This window comes from Acanthochromis polyacanthus, chromosome 1 (assembly GCF_021347895.1).
Source record: "Acanthochromis polyacanthus isolate Apoly-LR-REF ecotype Palm Island chromosome 1, KAUST_Apoly_ChrSc, whole genome shotgun sequence".
Taxonomy (NCBI): Eukaryota; Metazoa; Chordata; class Actinopteri; family Pomacentridae; genus Acanthochromis; species Acanthochromis polyacanthus.
The window spans coordinates 17,496,143-17,508,507 of NC_067113.1; the positions used below are offsets into that span (position 1 = coordinate 17,496,143).

Here is a 12,365-nt window from a genome sequence, read left to right on the forward strand (position 1 = left end):
CACACACTGTCTGCAGCTTTCCAGCTAAAGCCATTTTCCTGTTGCCCTGTCACTACTCCGTGGTGCGTTCACGGCTCCCCGGACTCCTCCCTCCTCATCCCAGCACAGAAGCCACTCTTTGCAGAACTGTATAAATAATGCGTACATTTTTTTCCGGAGGGGTGAGCCAGGGTCCGTGTGAGAGGCAGGGGGTGAAGCCACTGAGGCAATGGCGGCCTCTGTCCGTGTGAATCGGAAAGACGATTAGGGGCTTATTAGCAGCCTGGGGAGAAGTGTAACTTGTTGGGAGTGAGCGGCCAGAGCCTCAGCGACATCTCCAGCTGAGAACAGTCCGAGGCATTGTCCTACCTAATTATGGCGGATGGACTTCTTTTTGTTTCCCATTCGGCATGCCTGTCTGATTCTCTTTTTGCCCGGCCGCTAGCTCCGACGACGCTGAAGTGTGCTAATTAGAAAAGAAATGGTCCTAGAAATTATGTCAACTCTTATTAACGGCGATGACAATGAGCAATATTATTTTTACGCAATGTTTTGTGTAGGGGACCCTGCTTCCAATGCTCATTAGAAGGAAAACATGCTCTGATGGCCGGCAAAGCTCAGCAGAGAGGTGCTGCACTGCGTGGAAACGGCAGAATCATTAAGTTATTGCCCTAATTAAAAGTTGAGCATCACCAAAGTTAGCTCCTCTGGCTGCAAACTTTCAAGTGAAATAACAGGCAATCATCTTTTCATTTTAAAAGTTTATTAAACAATTTCACCAAAAAAAATCATGTTTAAAATAGAAGTAGGAATAAATAGGGAACATTTAATCAAGTCGGCTCTACAAGCCTTAGAGAAGTTCAGTGAAAAGTATTAATTTTCCATAAAAGCAAAGGCATCTATCTAGAGAACAGGCTCACGGAGGAGTTTAAGAGAACACCTCAGATGTGTGAGAGAGCATTTTGCTCCAGTTTAAGGTTCGAAAGTCTTTGTTGTGAACGTGTTCATCGCACACTGATAAACACAGAGCTCTGAATCACCTTGAAATCCCAAATTTCCTGTCGTGTCAAATAAAGATTCGTCACTTCTTGGGCCTCTCCAAGATGTTCAGGAATTTTCCCCTGGTCATTTCTCTGGCTGGAAGACAAGAAGACACAAGATCCCACATTCAGGATAAACCACAGTGCAACTGAAGAGACCACTTTTAATCAATATTATGCTTCATTTTAATTTGCTGTACCATCTTCCAACATTCTTTAATAAGTTGGCAAAATCAGAAACAAACTGTCAGTCTTACACAACATTTGCCTGCAGCTCTGATGACTTCAGAGCAGTTTGGTTATTAATGCAAAGCATGTATTTAATATCTGCAGTGTCACACTGGGAGGCAATTTATACAAACATCTGTTCATTCAGGACATGGAAAACAACATGAAATGGAGACGAAGCAACCAAAGACTCTTGTGATCGCATGACTGCTGTTTCAGTGTAGTGAGGTACAAATGTCACACTTACCTACAAAAGTGAGTGGTCTTGTTAACATGATTATGGTGTAAAATGGTTTAAATAAGTGACAAATGACTGGGAAATAGGAATAAGAGCGAAACAATACCAAAAACGAAACACTAAATATGGTTGTGACTGAGGGTTCCAAACTGACTGGGAACCTCGTAATGGTCCCAAGATAAATCAGAGGGGTCAAGAAATGGGACATAACGCAAAACAACACAAAAGTCTAATTTCTAGCCATTCAAACTAAAAGCAGGATTAAAATTAAACTATCTGAGGTAGGAAAATCACTACAGGCAAACAGCATGAGAAGGAGGTATGAGTAGACAGTTTTGCTTTGCTTTTAAACCAAATTAGCCTAAAAGACTGCAAACACAACACTCCAGAAACAAATGTCCTCACATACAGTGCCGTGAAAAAGTTTTTGCACCCTTCCCGATTTCTGCGTTTTTTGCATATTTATCACTCACAATTGTTTCAGATCATCAAGCCAATTTTAATATCACACAGAGACAACCCAAGGAAATACAAAATGCAATTTCTGAAATTTTACATCACAATGAAATGCAAGAACTTCATTAATGACTACTCAATTTTATCCCTTTCAAAACACCACAATAAGACCACAAATATTACCATATATTGGCCATTATGGTATTAGATGAAAATCTTGTTCGATTTTGAAAATGTTACAGCAGTTTACTCATTTTCACACTACAGAATTGCACTGACAAAACTGAATGACCTGTAACATAAATAAAACAGACTGGTAAACTTATTAATCTGGGCAAACAGAACAGTAAGTGGATTCAAGTGAACTACGGTTTGCACAAGTGTGTTAACTTCGTCCTGAGACACAATTATCCCTGCTGAAGGCCCCTTTATGAAACTGGTTTTCACTGGGAGAGCAATCATTGCAGAGGCTTTTCTGTCAAAGACAAACCCTTCAGTGACGATGGAGACTGCAGGGACACTCCTCATAAACCCTGGAGAGGCACCATCAAGGCACAGTAATTACTCTTTGTTAAAGATAAGAAGAGGATCAGCCTCTCAGCTCCACTACAGTTTCTATGAGCTGCAAAGCTGCCAACACCTCAGTGACTTTAAGTGGCATTTAAGAAATCTTGTACATCACACAAGTGTGAGACTACAGAGCGGCAGGCAGCACGTATTTCAAACAGGCACTAAGCGGAAAGTAATCCACCTTTATAAAGCCGGTAAGAAGAATGTGATTAGGATCTCAACTGGCTGCTGTTTGCCTGTGTTGGTGAAGAACGGCCCCGCCTTCCCTGCCCACAGTGGCTAATGAAAACCCGGGGCAGTTAGTAATTTAGATGAGTTGCCCTGGGTGGAATGATAATGGTTCATCTGGGTGTGGGGGCCACATCACCTTGAGGTGTCCATCATTAGGTTTAAGATGATGCTAATTGGAATGGGATGGATTCATTTTGCACTTTGCTGTCTCTTCAAATCACCCTAAACAAAGTCATCAGCGGACCCCTGGACATGCAGAGGGTGCTTTAGATTGAAATGAAGCCATCAGAATTAGGCGAGGGAAAGCAATTACACTGGGATGACCCTAAAACTGCCAGTACGTTGATGTCACAGAACGGTAAAAGGGTGGCAGTTAATATTTTTGATTTTTAAGGTGTCATGCTTCCCTCTCTCCTTCTTATTATCACTTTCTCCATCTCTTGATGAGCCCAAACTGTAAAACAGTTCAGTGATGGCTGTGCCACTCCTCCTGAGGTTCCTCGCCCCACTGAGTGTCTCATTAATTACGGTTCAGTTGAGCCGCCCCCTAGCCAGGTAGAAACTTAAATTACTGATATAATAACGTTAAAGACCCCATTAAACAGAAATGGCCTGCATGCTGCTTGGCTGACCAAAACTTAACCAGTAACTAGGATTGAATAATTTAACCAAAATACCCAAATGCCACTCGCAGTTATTGTGATAGAATTTTTTGACATCCTGCATCAGTTCAACATTTACCACATAATAGATCTAAAACATCTGATGAAGAATGATCACATGAGAAACCTTCAAAAGCGTGACCGGTACACACAGATAACTGCACAATACACAGGACCATGAAGAGCCCAAATTGAGGCATTTGCAGTTTGCTAACTGAATTGTTTTTAACCGCAATTTCGATACTCGTTTGATGAATTGGAAGGAACATCATTAAAAAATTTAAAAGATGCACAGCAAAGACAAACTGCAGCAATGCCAGTGGGTGTTTAAGGCTGTCCTTTATGGCAACTTTAGCTTAATGCAAACATTAGCATCCAAATATCTTGATGTTGAGCAAGTGTAACATTTAGTATCTTCATAACAATGCAGCATATTACCATGCTCACAGCACTAAATACAATGCTGAGGGAGACTGCAGTGTCAATAGCTGCAAGTATTTAGGTCTTAACGAATCAAACCAACAAAAAAAACCTTCGATCAAATCAAGGTGTAAAACAGAAACTGACAGGATCACCAAAATTTATAAAAGCCGTCCAACAGATAGCAAGAATGTCGACCAAATTACATGACAACTGTGAGAAACTTCACTTAAAACAACCTTATGGTGCATCTTCTGAGGACCTTCGATATCTCAGTTTTGTAACATCAAGTCCAAAGCGCAGACCGACTGAAGAGGCCTCCTCACAGACTGGCACTGATGACATGATGGCCATGTGGCTAAAAAGCTTCAGAAACATCAGTTTGCAAAAAAACGTCCAGATGTGACGTTTGCTTTACTGCATTAGCTTATAAGAGTGCAATTTTATATTTTTTGTACAAGTTATATTATTCAGCAAATTACTAATACAGATTTTTTTGACATGGACCTATCATGACAAATAATAAAAATCTGCAATGGCTGCATTTTTTTTTCTAATATATGCATAAAAACAAGAGGACAGAAAACTTTATAAGAAAACACCCATTCACTGGTAAACTAGAAACACACACAAACAGAAAGTGCACACTGGCTTTGTCATACAGCCAGGGAGATCAATACTGATTAGGGGGACTTACAGATTTGTTTAGTTGATTAGAAAGGTCAATTACTAATTTTGCACTAAGTTAATCAGCATGTTGTTACGACTGCCATCCATACTAAATGACACCTTATGGATTCTGCAGGCCATCGCCTTGCCCTGTTGATTTGTTGCGATCTAATTATCATTTAGCCCGAACTGGTCGCAGATTCCACCACAATCTACCACAGCAGTTTAGTGAACACAGTTAATTTGACCTAAATTAGATATTCTCCACTGCTGGGGTTCAATTCATTTTTTTCCATTTAAGTAATTATTCCCCCAGTTCACATATCACTCCCACAACTGTCTGGATGTGGCTCTCTGCCCTGATTTGGTGCACTGCAACAATGGAGATTAACCCATATCTGCAAACAGCTAAATATGCCAGGAGGCTATTTAAAATGTCTCCTTCTTTCCTAATCTGTGCAGCGAGCGCCAGGGCCGTTACAACCCAGACGCTTCTGCAATTTTCATTTGGCGAATCCCATGTGGCTCAAATGTAAATGCGGAGGCGACGTGGTGGTGTAACATCTTACTTTCCCCTCGTTTACGACGAGTGATCTGGGTGTCATTGTCACAGCCCACTCCCAGCCCCCACCACCACTCCCCTGTGTATAAAATGAGAGTAATCATCACTTTGCCCCCTCCACCCCTTCCCCTCCAAACCTCCACCTCCCCTCGCTCCTGGTGAGCCGCTGGACCCCTGTTAGCTGCAAAGACAGATGACCGCCTGGGTTAACTGGAGTCCTGGACCCCAGCCCTGACTGCCCCTATTCGCTTTCATTAAGAGTTAAGAGGACTTATCTGACCCTCACTGCCCGTCTCCGAGTGTTGCTCAGCTATTACGGGATGTAAGCTTTATTTAATGGATTTAACATCCACTTTCACCGCCCTCCTCCCCGGGGACGAGGGAGACACAGAGGAGATGACACACGCAAACACTCAAGCATGGCAACACTTGGAGGCACACATATTCAGCCCCAGGCACCCGCCCGCCTCGCAACACATACACCTGACGCTCATGTTTGTGTTCAAAATTCAATTACCCACTTATTGATACTTCACGGGGATATTTAAGATGCAGACACGAGCTGTGATTTCCCAGGGGAGCCACTGGTTCCTCTTTATGTCCCAACCGAGAGGGGCCCACCCCTCCTCCTCCTCCGATGCATTTTCGCCTGGCTGACACACACACACACACACATTCACACACCAAAACAAACACATCTGCACCTCCCAACCCCTGCCCCAGCCTATGCCTGTTCAAGAGGTGTCCTTATTAATAGGCAATCAGTCAAAAATCATTCATTAAAAAGCCTAAAAGGTTTTACACCCGCGCTATGATTAGCTGGGAAAGAAATCCAATGAATTCCTAATGCCTTTATGTAAATGAGGTGTCATTTCCGATCTGCTCAGGGAGGCGGCAGGCAGGCAGGACTGAGAAACTGTGTGTGTGAGTGTGTGTATGTGTTATACTCTGCCTCTCTCTTTTTTTTTAACCACAGCTCCTACACAGATCCTGTTTAAGATATGTGCAAGCTCCATCAGATACAGCTACAAGGAGACACCCGCGACAATCTGAACAATGGGCCCAACCTGAGGCACAACAAGGCCCAAGGTTACTGACTTTTAAGATGATGCAAACCGAGCTTCCAAACATCCTAGATCCTTCTTTCACTGTGCTCACACAGGAGGTGCCATCTTGAAGGAGACACGCCACAATGCTGCCATTCATCGCAACGATGAGCCCAAGGAGACACAGGGGAGAGTTGAAGAGACGAGCACGGTGAAATAGTAGAGGTGAGGAGGAGGAGGAGGAAGAGCAGTGGCGGTGGGGAGGTATCCCCTGTTCCTCATTCAGCGGCTGTCAGCTCAGGCACTTCATAACCGCCCGCCCCGCGGTCAGCCCGCCCTGATGGATTGATGGAGGCACATTAGCACTAGTGGGGCCCCGTGAATGCAATCATATTCAGCTGCGGCATGCTTCTAATAGGCCGGAGATTGATCCTGAGCGTGAGGAGGAGGAGGTGGTGGTGGTGAATGTGGGCCCATTAGCAGCTGTCAGGGTAGGGCGACCTTCAGTCTCACCTTCACACAGGCAGAGGCAACAGGGGTCAGCCGGGGTGTACGGCAGGTGGCATCATGGAGGAGGAGAGGTGATCTGGGGCACGACAGAAGCCACAACAGGTGGTCCTACACCCAAAGTGACGCTGTTTTACTTACATATCAAAGATTTAGATCATTGTGATGCAGTTGTCTGCTTAACGGGCAAAGAAATTCTTCTGTTAGTCTAAGGACCAGACAACATTTTGGTAACCATGAAGGTGGCACAATAAAGTTAACAACTGTAGTCTATGATAACCATTGCTCACTTACAGGTTTTTAAATGTTATTTTTTGGCCTTTATTTAATAGATAAGTAGAGAGGCAGACAGGAAAGCAGGAAGAAGAATGAGGAGAGGACCTGCAGCAAAGGACCGTGAGTCAGAATCAAACCGAGGCCATTGCATCAGGGACTATAGCTCCTTCATGGTTTGCCCACTCAACCTGTTGAGCAACTGGGTGCCTCAGTTTTGTCACCATTAATAGCTCGTGAAATTAACCAACCAGCATCACAATACATGAAACTGCCAGTGCCTTTAGGTTCCTGTAGTTAGCCTGTGAAATACTTTTTTAAAATACTTTTCTGTTAATGTTAATAAAGCTACTGTAAACCATACTTAATTACCAGCACAATTTAGGGAAAAAAAAAACTGTTGCCAGTAGCCCTGAGGCCACAAGTACGAACGTGTCAAACCACACCGATTCCAGCAGCCGCGTTACCAGCCGTCTCAATTGCTGAGGCCCTTCAGCGGATCCCAAAGGAACACTCAGCTTTCAATTACCTCCAATAACAACACTTATCAGAGTCCTCAGCTTTCCCCAGAGACACGGGGCTTGATGCACGCGCTCAGCGGCCCACGACAGCGGCATTCATCATGGGGCGGAGTAACAGCTGGGGCCTGAGGAAGAGGCACGCGTCAATCCCCTCTGGGGCTAACTGGGCCAGCGTCACACCGCCATTTTTGCGGGTGCTGGTGGGAGGAGAGGGGATACAAAGGGTGTGTTTCATCCTCCATTCGCATCCACGTGCAAACAGGAGCATGCAGCAATATAGGCCACAAAAGAAAAGAGGAACCCACACTAGTCCTGCTTAGGTGTATTCTAGGAAGAGGGCCTGGTCCAGGTCCCCTTTCTCACCGCAGTAGGGTGGGTGAGTTTTCATTGCTTGATTGTGCTCTGCCCATTAACCAGCTCCCTCTTTAATGGTCCACATGTTGAAGGGGGAGGGGCAGTAAATCCTGTCCCCTGCCCTCGCTCTGCCGTTGCCTCTGCAGAGTATGTTTACGGGTACTGAAGAGCGCACAAACATGATGAAAAAGTAGCTGAGATTTACAAGGCCTCCCCTGACAGCCAGGAAAAGGAGAAAATTAAACCAGAGAGCATTAAACAGGCACCGATTACAGGGCTGCTCTGACACCAATGATAACCATCATTGTGTCCCGTCATCCCGAGGTACATGACATGACTGCAAAGCCTGCAGTCCTGCATCTATGACAGCTAACATCTTTATACTAGCCCGATTACATGCTTCTCCTGGTTTAGGGAAGTCAAGGAGATTAGACAATTTTTCAGCTAAATTAATTTGCGACTTGTGGCCTGGGGCAAATACAGCGCATGCTTTCTTTAGCCTGTTATATGTATTGCCTATTTAGATATTTGTAGATTTATGATTGTAGCAAATCTTAGGCATATAAATCCCACTGGAACCAAATCTGATTATCTTTTTAGAAAATTAAAATTTCCCCACTCATGTTTCTCTCAAAATTTACCAAAGCCTTTTCAAATTAATAATTAAGTACAGGTTGCTTTAATGAAGTTTTACAAAGCACTTCAGTCAGAACAAACTATACGATCTACTACTTTTACAATTTGGATCACTTGTCTCTTCGGTACAGGCATGTTGGTTAAATTTAACTGAACTTGGAGGAAAAACCCTTCACGTATGTTTATTTATATTGCACAGGGGTGTACATCACAATTCTACACTGCTTTGGGCTTTTTCAGTGGAAAAATTAATACCCCTTTTTCTCTAGGAAAATATGAGCACTTAGCGACATCTCTCTAATCCACACTCCAAAAGGATTATGACAATGGAAGCAGTGGGAAATGGATTAACAAAATAGATTTGACATCCATCAAACGCCTGAGCTTTTGTTGCGTGGGCTCTTGTGGACATGCCCTTGTTTCTTACCTTTTTCATTTAACAAGATGACCTAAATCCATTTATTAACACCTCAAGGTCAGTGCATTTCTGCAGGTTGACTGGATACTTTATCCTGAATCAAAAAGTTACAATATCAACACTATGTTTTCCAGCTTTGGATAATAACATAGAAGAGGAAGTGTAATCTGTTTGGAGTTTGAATAGAAAAACAATTAAGGATGCTGTGAAATCTACTACAGCTGGATACAGAAGCAAAACTATACAAAGACTATGACCACCATCTAGTGGGAACTCTGTGCACTTGCACATTTGTCCCTCAGATTTTAATGAAATGATCACGTGAACATTTTAAAGCATCTCTTAAAATGTTGGATCAACAGCCGTACATTGCATTTGTTCTGTCAGTCATGCACTTACATTCCTCTAGACCCAGCTGGTAAGCGAGATTCTGAAGTCCTTTGACCTTCTCCATCAGGTTGGCTTTGGTCAGACTACCCAGCTCTACAGAAGGATAACAGGAAAGCTCTTAGCTTCATGGAACTAATTTGAGGAAAAATGTGATCCCATTTGACAGGATTATATGTAAAGGTTGTTTCTGTCAACACTCTTTCCAATCTTCCTGCTTAATAATAATAACTGCTGCAGGTACAGAGAAAATCTCTCAAAATCAAAGCATTTCTGCTCTTTGGACCCACCTTTCAACATTTCAATGTCCTCATTCTCCAGTTCAGCCATCCATTTGGGCGGCGAATTAGTGATGGGCTGCGATGACGGCACAACAAAGGTCTCAGCAGACAATTCTTGAAAAATGTACATTAATCGTCCTAATATATTACAGTGTGTTAATCATCTAGCTTTAAAATGAGGCGAGCCACAGTGAATCTTAACTCACATTTTTACAAGATGCAGCAAATTCTGCAACTCCGGGCACTGTGCAAGAGATTTCAGGATAATTTAGGTTAAATATGATACAGTACAACACAATTACATAACAGCAGGGAGGATCTGAACTTACACTGCTCTGGCCACAAGTCTGGCGACGCTCTGTCCAGCTTCTCAAAACTTAGCAAAGACGACTCAAAATCATCACCTATCAAGACACAAAATACTTTTTTTTTAATGTAAAATACAGATACGCTGCAATGAGACATGATCATAGACAGAATCACAGACAAACACTTCTTTGTATTTTGACCCAAAGTTACTCAGTGTACTGTGCACAAATTTTTAGTTTTATTTTTTACATCTGAACAACGAGAGTGGGGGAAATGAAGCGAACATGTCAAAATGCCACGACTACAGTGAAACTAATACACCCGGCCTTTTAGAAAACATTGCAAATGGGCCAAGCATTATCTTTAACCTCTGACCGAAGCTACAGTACATTTTTAAACAACACACTCTGTTGTAACTATGGCGGAGAGAATCGGGGAAATATCTCATTGAGATTTGTTTTGACAGATACTGCTTCATAATGTGCACTGCTTCGTATATTTTTTAACGTCAAGCTTCAGTTCAATATTCATTAAGAGACTAAACACGTGATGAAGGACTGCCACGTAAAATACCACCAAAAGTTTGACTGTCACACAAGGATGATGGCATAAATTTGTAGAACTATTGCTTTTACAAATAATGGTTTAAACTCTGGGTCAGACATGCTGCATAAAGTATATTCTTATATGCAGTCTTTGAGATTTGCTGATTGCATTGTTTTCAAATTATGATTCAGCCATTGTGAAATAATACTGTGGCTTATGTATAATATGGGAAGCTCTAATGACACCTGGCATCATTTTAGAAGACAAGATAAATCTATTGATTTGTATATGTTCACGTTCCTCATAAATAAATTGGAAAACTATGTATGCTTTTTAACTTTAACTGGTAAGTCGACCGCAGCTTAACAAAGTAAGGTCACTTTATTATTTCTAACATTTCAATCACAGGTTTAATTCTGAGGTCACGGTTGAAATTGGTGTTGCATTGGACTGATTTTTACAACCAGACCACCAGGAATACAATGCCAGGCATCTTTGACTCAACTCTGAAATTTGGCAAACAGTCTAACTTTGTAATTAAAGGGTGCTACTTTCAATTGAGGAACACTGCCAAACTGAGACCCAACCTCTGTCTGAACCACATGAAGACTGTGACCACTGCATTCATTTCATCAAGGCTGGGTTCCTGTAATTCTCTGTATCTGGGTTTTGGCCAGTCGACTCGGTCTCATCTGTTAGTGCAGAATTCTGCTCCCAGGCAAGAATACACAGTAAAAGATGGGGAAGTATTGGACTGAATTTTACTGATAGGTACTACAACAGCCAAAACACAAGTTTTAATTCACCCATATCAAAAGCCTAAGAGAGGCATCATTAAAGTAGACTTCATGACAGAAGCAGATGCAGATTACACTGTACAGAAGCCCATATTAAAGAGCACACTAGGTATACAGATTTACTCGAACCGTACACAACAATACAGCTCGAGTGTAGACAAAGCAGCTATAGAAATGCTGAAAGACTCCCGCCAACAACGTGCTTAAATAACTACAAGGTTGTGACACAAAAACACTGTAGCTGTTGGAAATATACTGTAAACAGATGCGATTTAATCTGTATGTTTACCAGCAGCTCCGTGGGTCACAGCAGGTTCAAGCCTGCTGTCTGCTTCCCTACACTGGACACACAACACTAAGGCTGCTGAAGGTTTCAGGCAACGGAAAAACATCTCTAAACAGCCAGAATACAGCACCAACATGCGTATTCCGTCGACTCTGGATGTTTCAGTAAGATATTAGGTAGTCGTTAACGGTTTAATGAGCTTACAAATGTCTAATTTACAGTTTATACACAGCGTAGCAGGGTAAGGAATTAGAATTTACCTCCATTAGGAGACGCCATCTTCAGAACAAACATGTGACAAACGGCAACCAATAGCAACGGCCGCTCTTTCAGTTGACGCGTAGTTGTAGTTCACAGAGCGGCCGTTAGGAGGCGCAATATGGAAATATGCATGTACATTGAAAATAAATCATAATTTGCTCATTTCTCAACCAATTTTCGTGTGGTCTACTTTATTGTCAACGTCAAAATATGTGCTATTGATAGAGAATATTTGATCTGAAAAAAAAAACACAGAAAAAGGCTTCCTACAAATGTAGCCTGCAAATTTAGTTATCTTATTTAGGTCCAAAAAACAACTTTGACATACTTGTACTTTACCGGAATGGTTCTATTTTATGCTCTTTTATACTTCTACTTCAGTACATTTTAAATGGGATGATTGTACTTGCTACTCCACTAAATTCATAATTTAGTGGAGTAGCACTGAATAAACAGAACCACCAGATCCCCCCCACTGTAGGGGTCATCCTTCAATTTTTCCATTAATTAATTAATTCATAATGTTGTCTTTATAGTTCCTCAAGTGCAATTATATAATAATGTACCATTACTTTTTAGACTTTTGCAATGCCAAACAGCACATGTCCTGCAACTATGGGTAAATGTATCCATTATGCTATATATGTGAAAGGCGTTCATAGTTTTTATTTTATCTTCATCATTTTTT

At 42.1% G+C, this 12,365-nt stretch overlaps 1 protein-coding gene across 1 annotated transcript; it reads right to left on the reverse strand.

The window, feature by feature from the left end:
* Positions 1-725: 725 nt before the first annotated feature.
* Positions 726-11,738, reverse strand: lin52 (lin-52 DREAM MuvB core complex component). Its single transcript, XM_022212469.2, has 6 exons — positions 11,677-11,738; positions 9,808-9,882; positions 9,685-9,722; positions 9,488-9,554; positions 9,210-9,293; positions 726-1,116 (listed from the first exon to the last, which is right to left on the reverse strand). Exons 1-6 carry the CDS (start codon positions 11,708-11,710, stop codon positions 1,061-1,063), a joined length of 354 nt encoding a protein of 117 aa, XP_022068161.1. The 5' UTR covers positions 11,711-11,738; the 3' UTR covers positions 726-1,060.
* Positions 11,739-12,365: the final 627 nt, after the last annotated feature.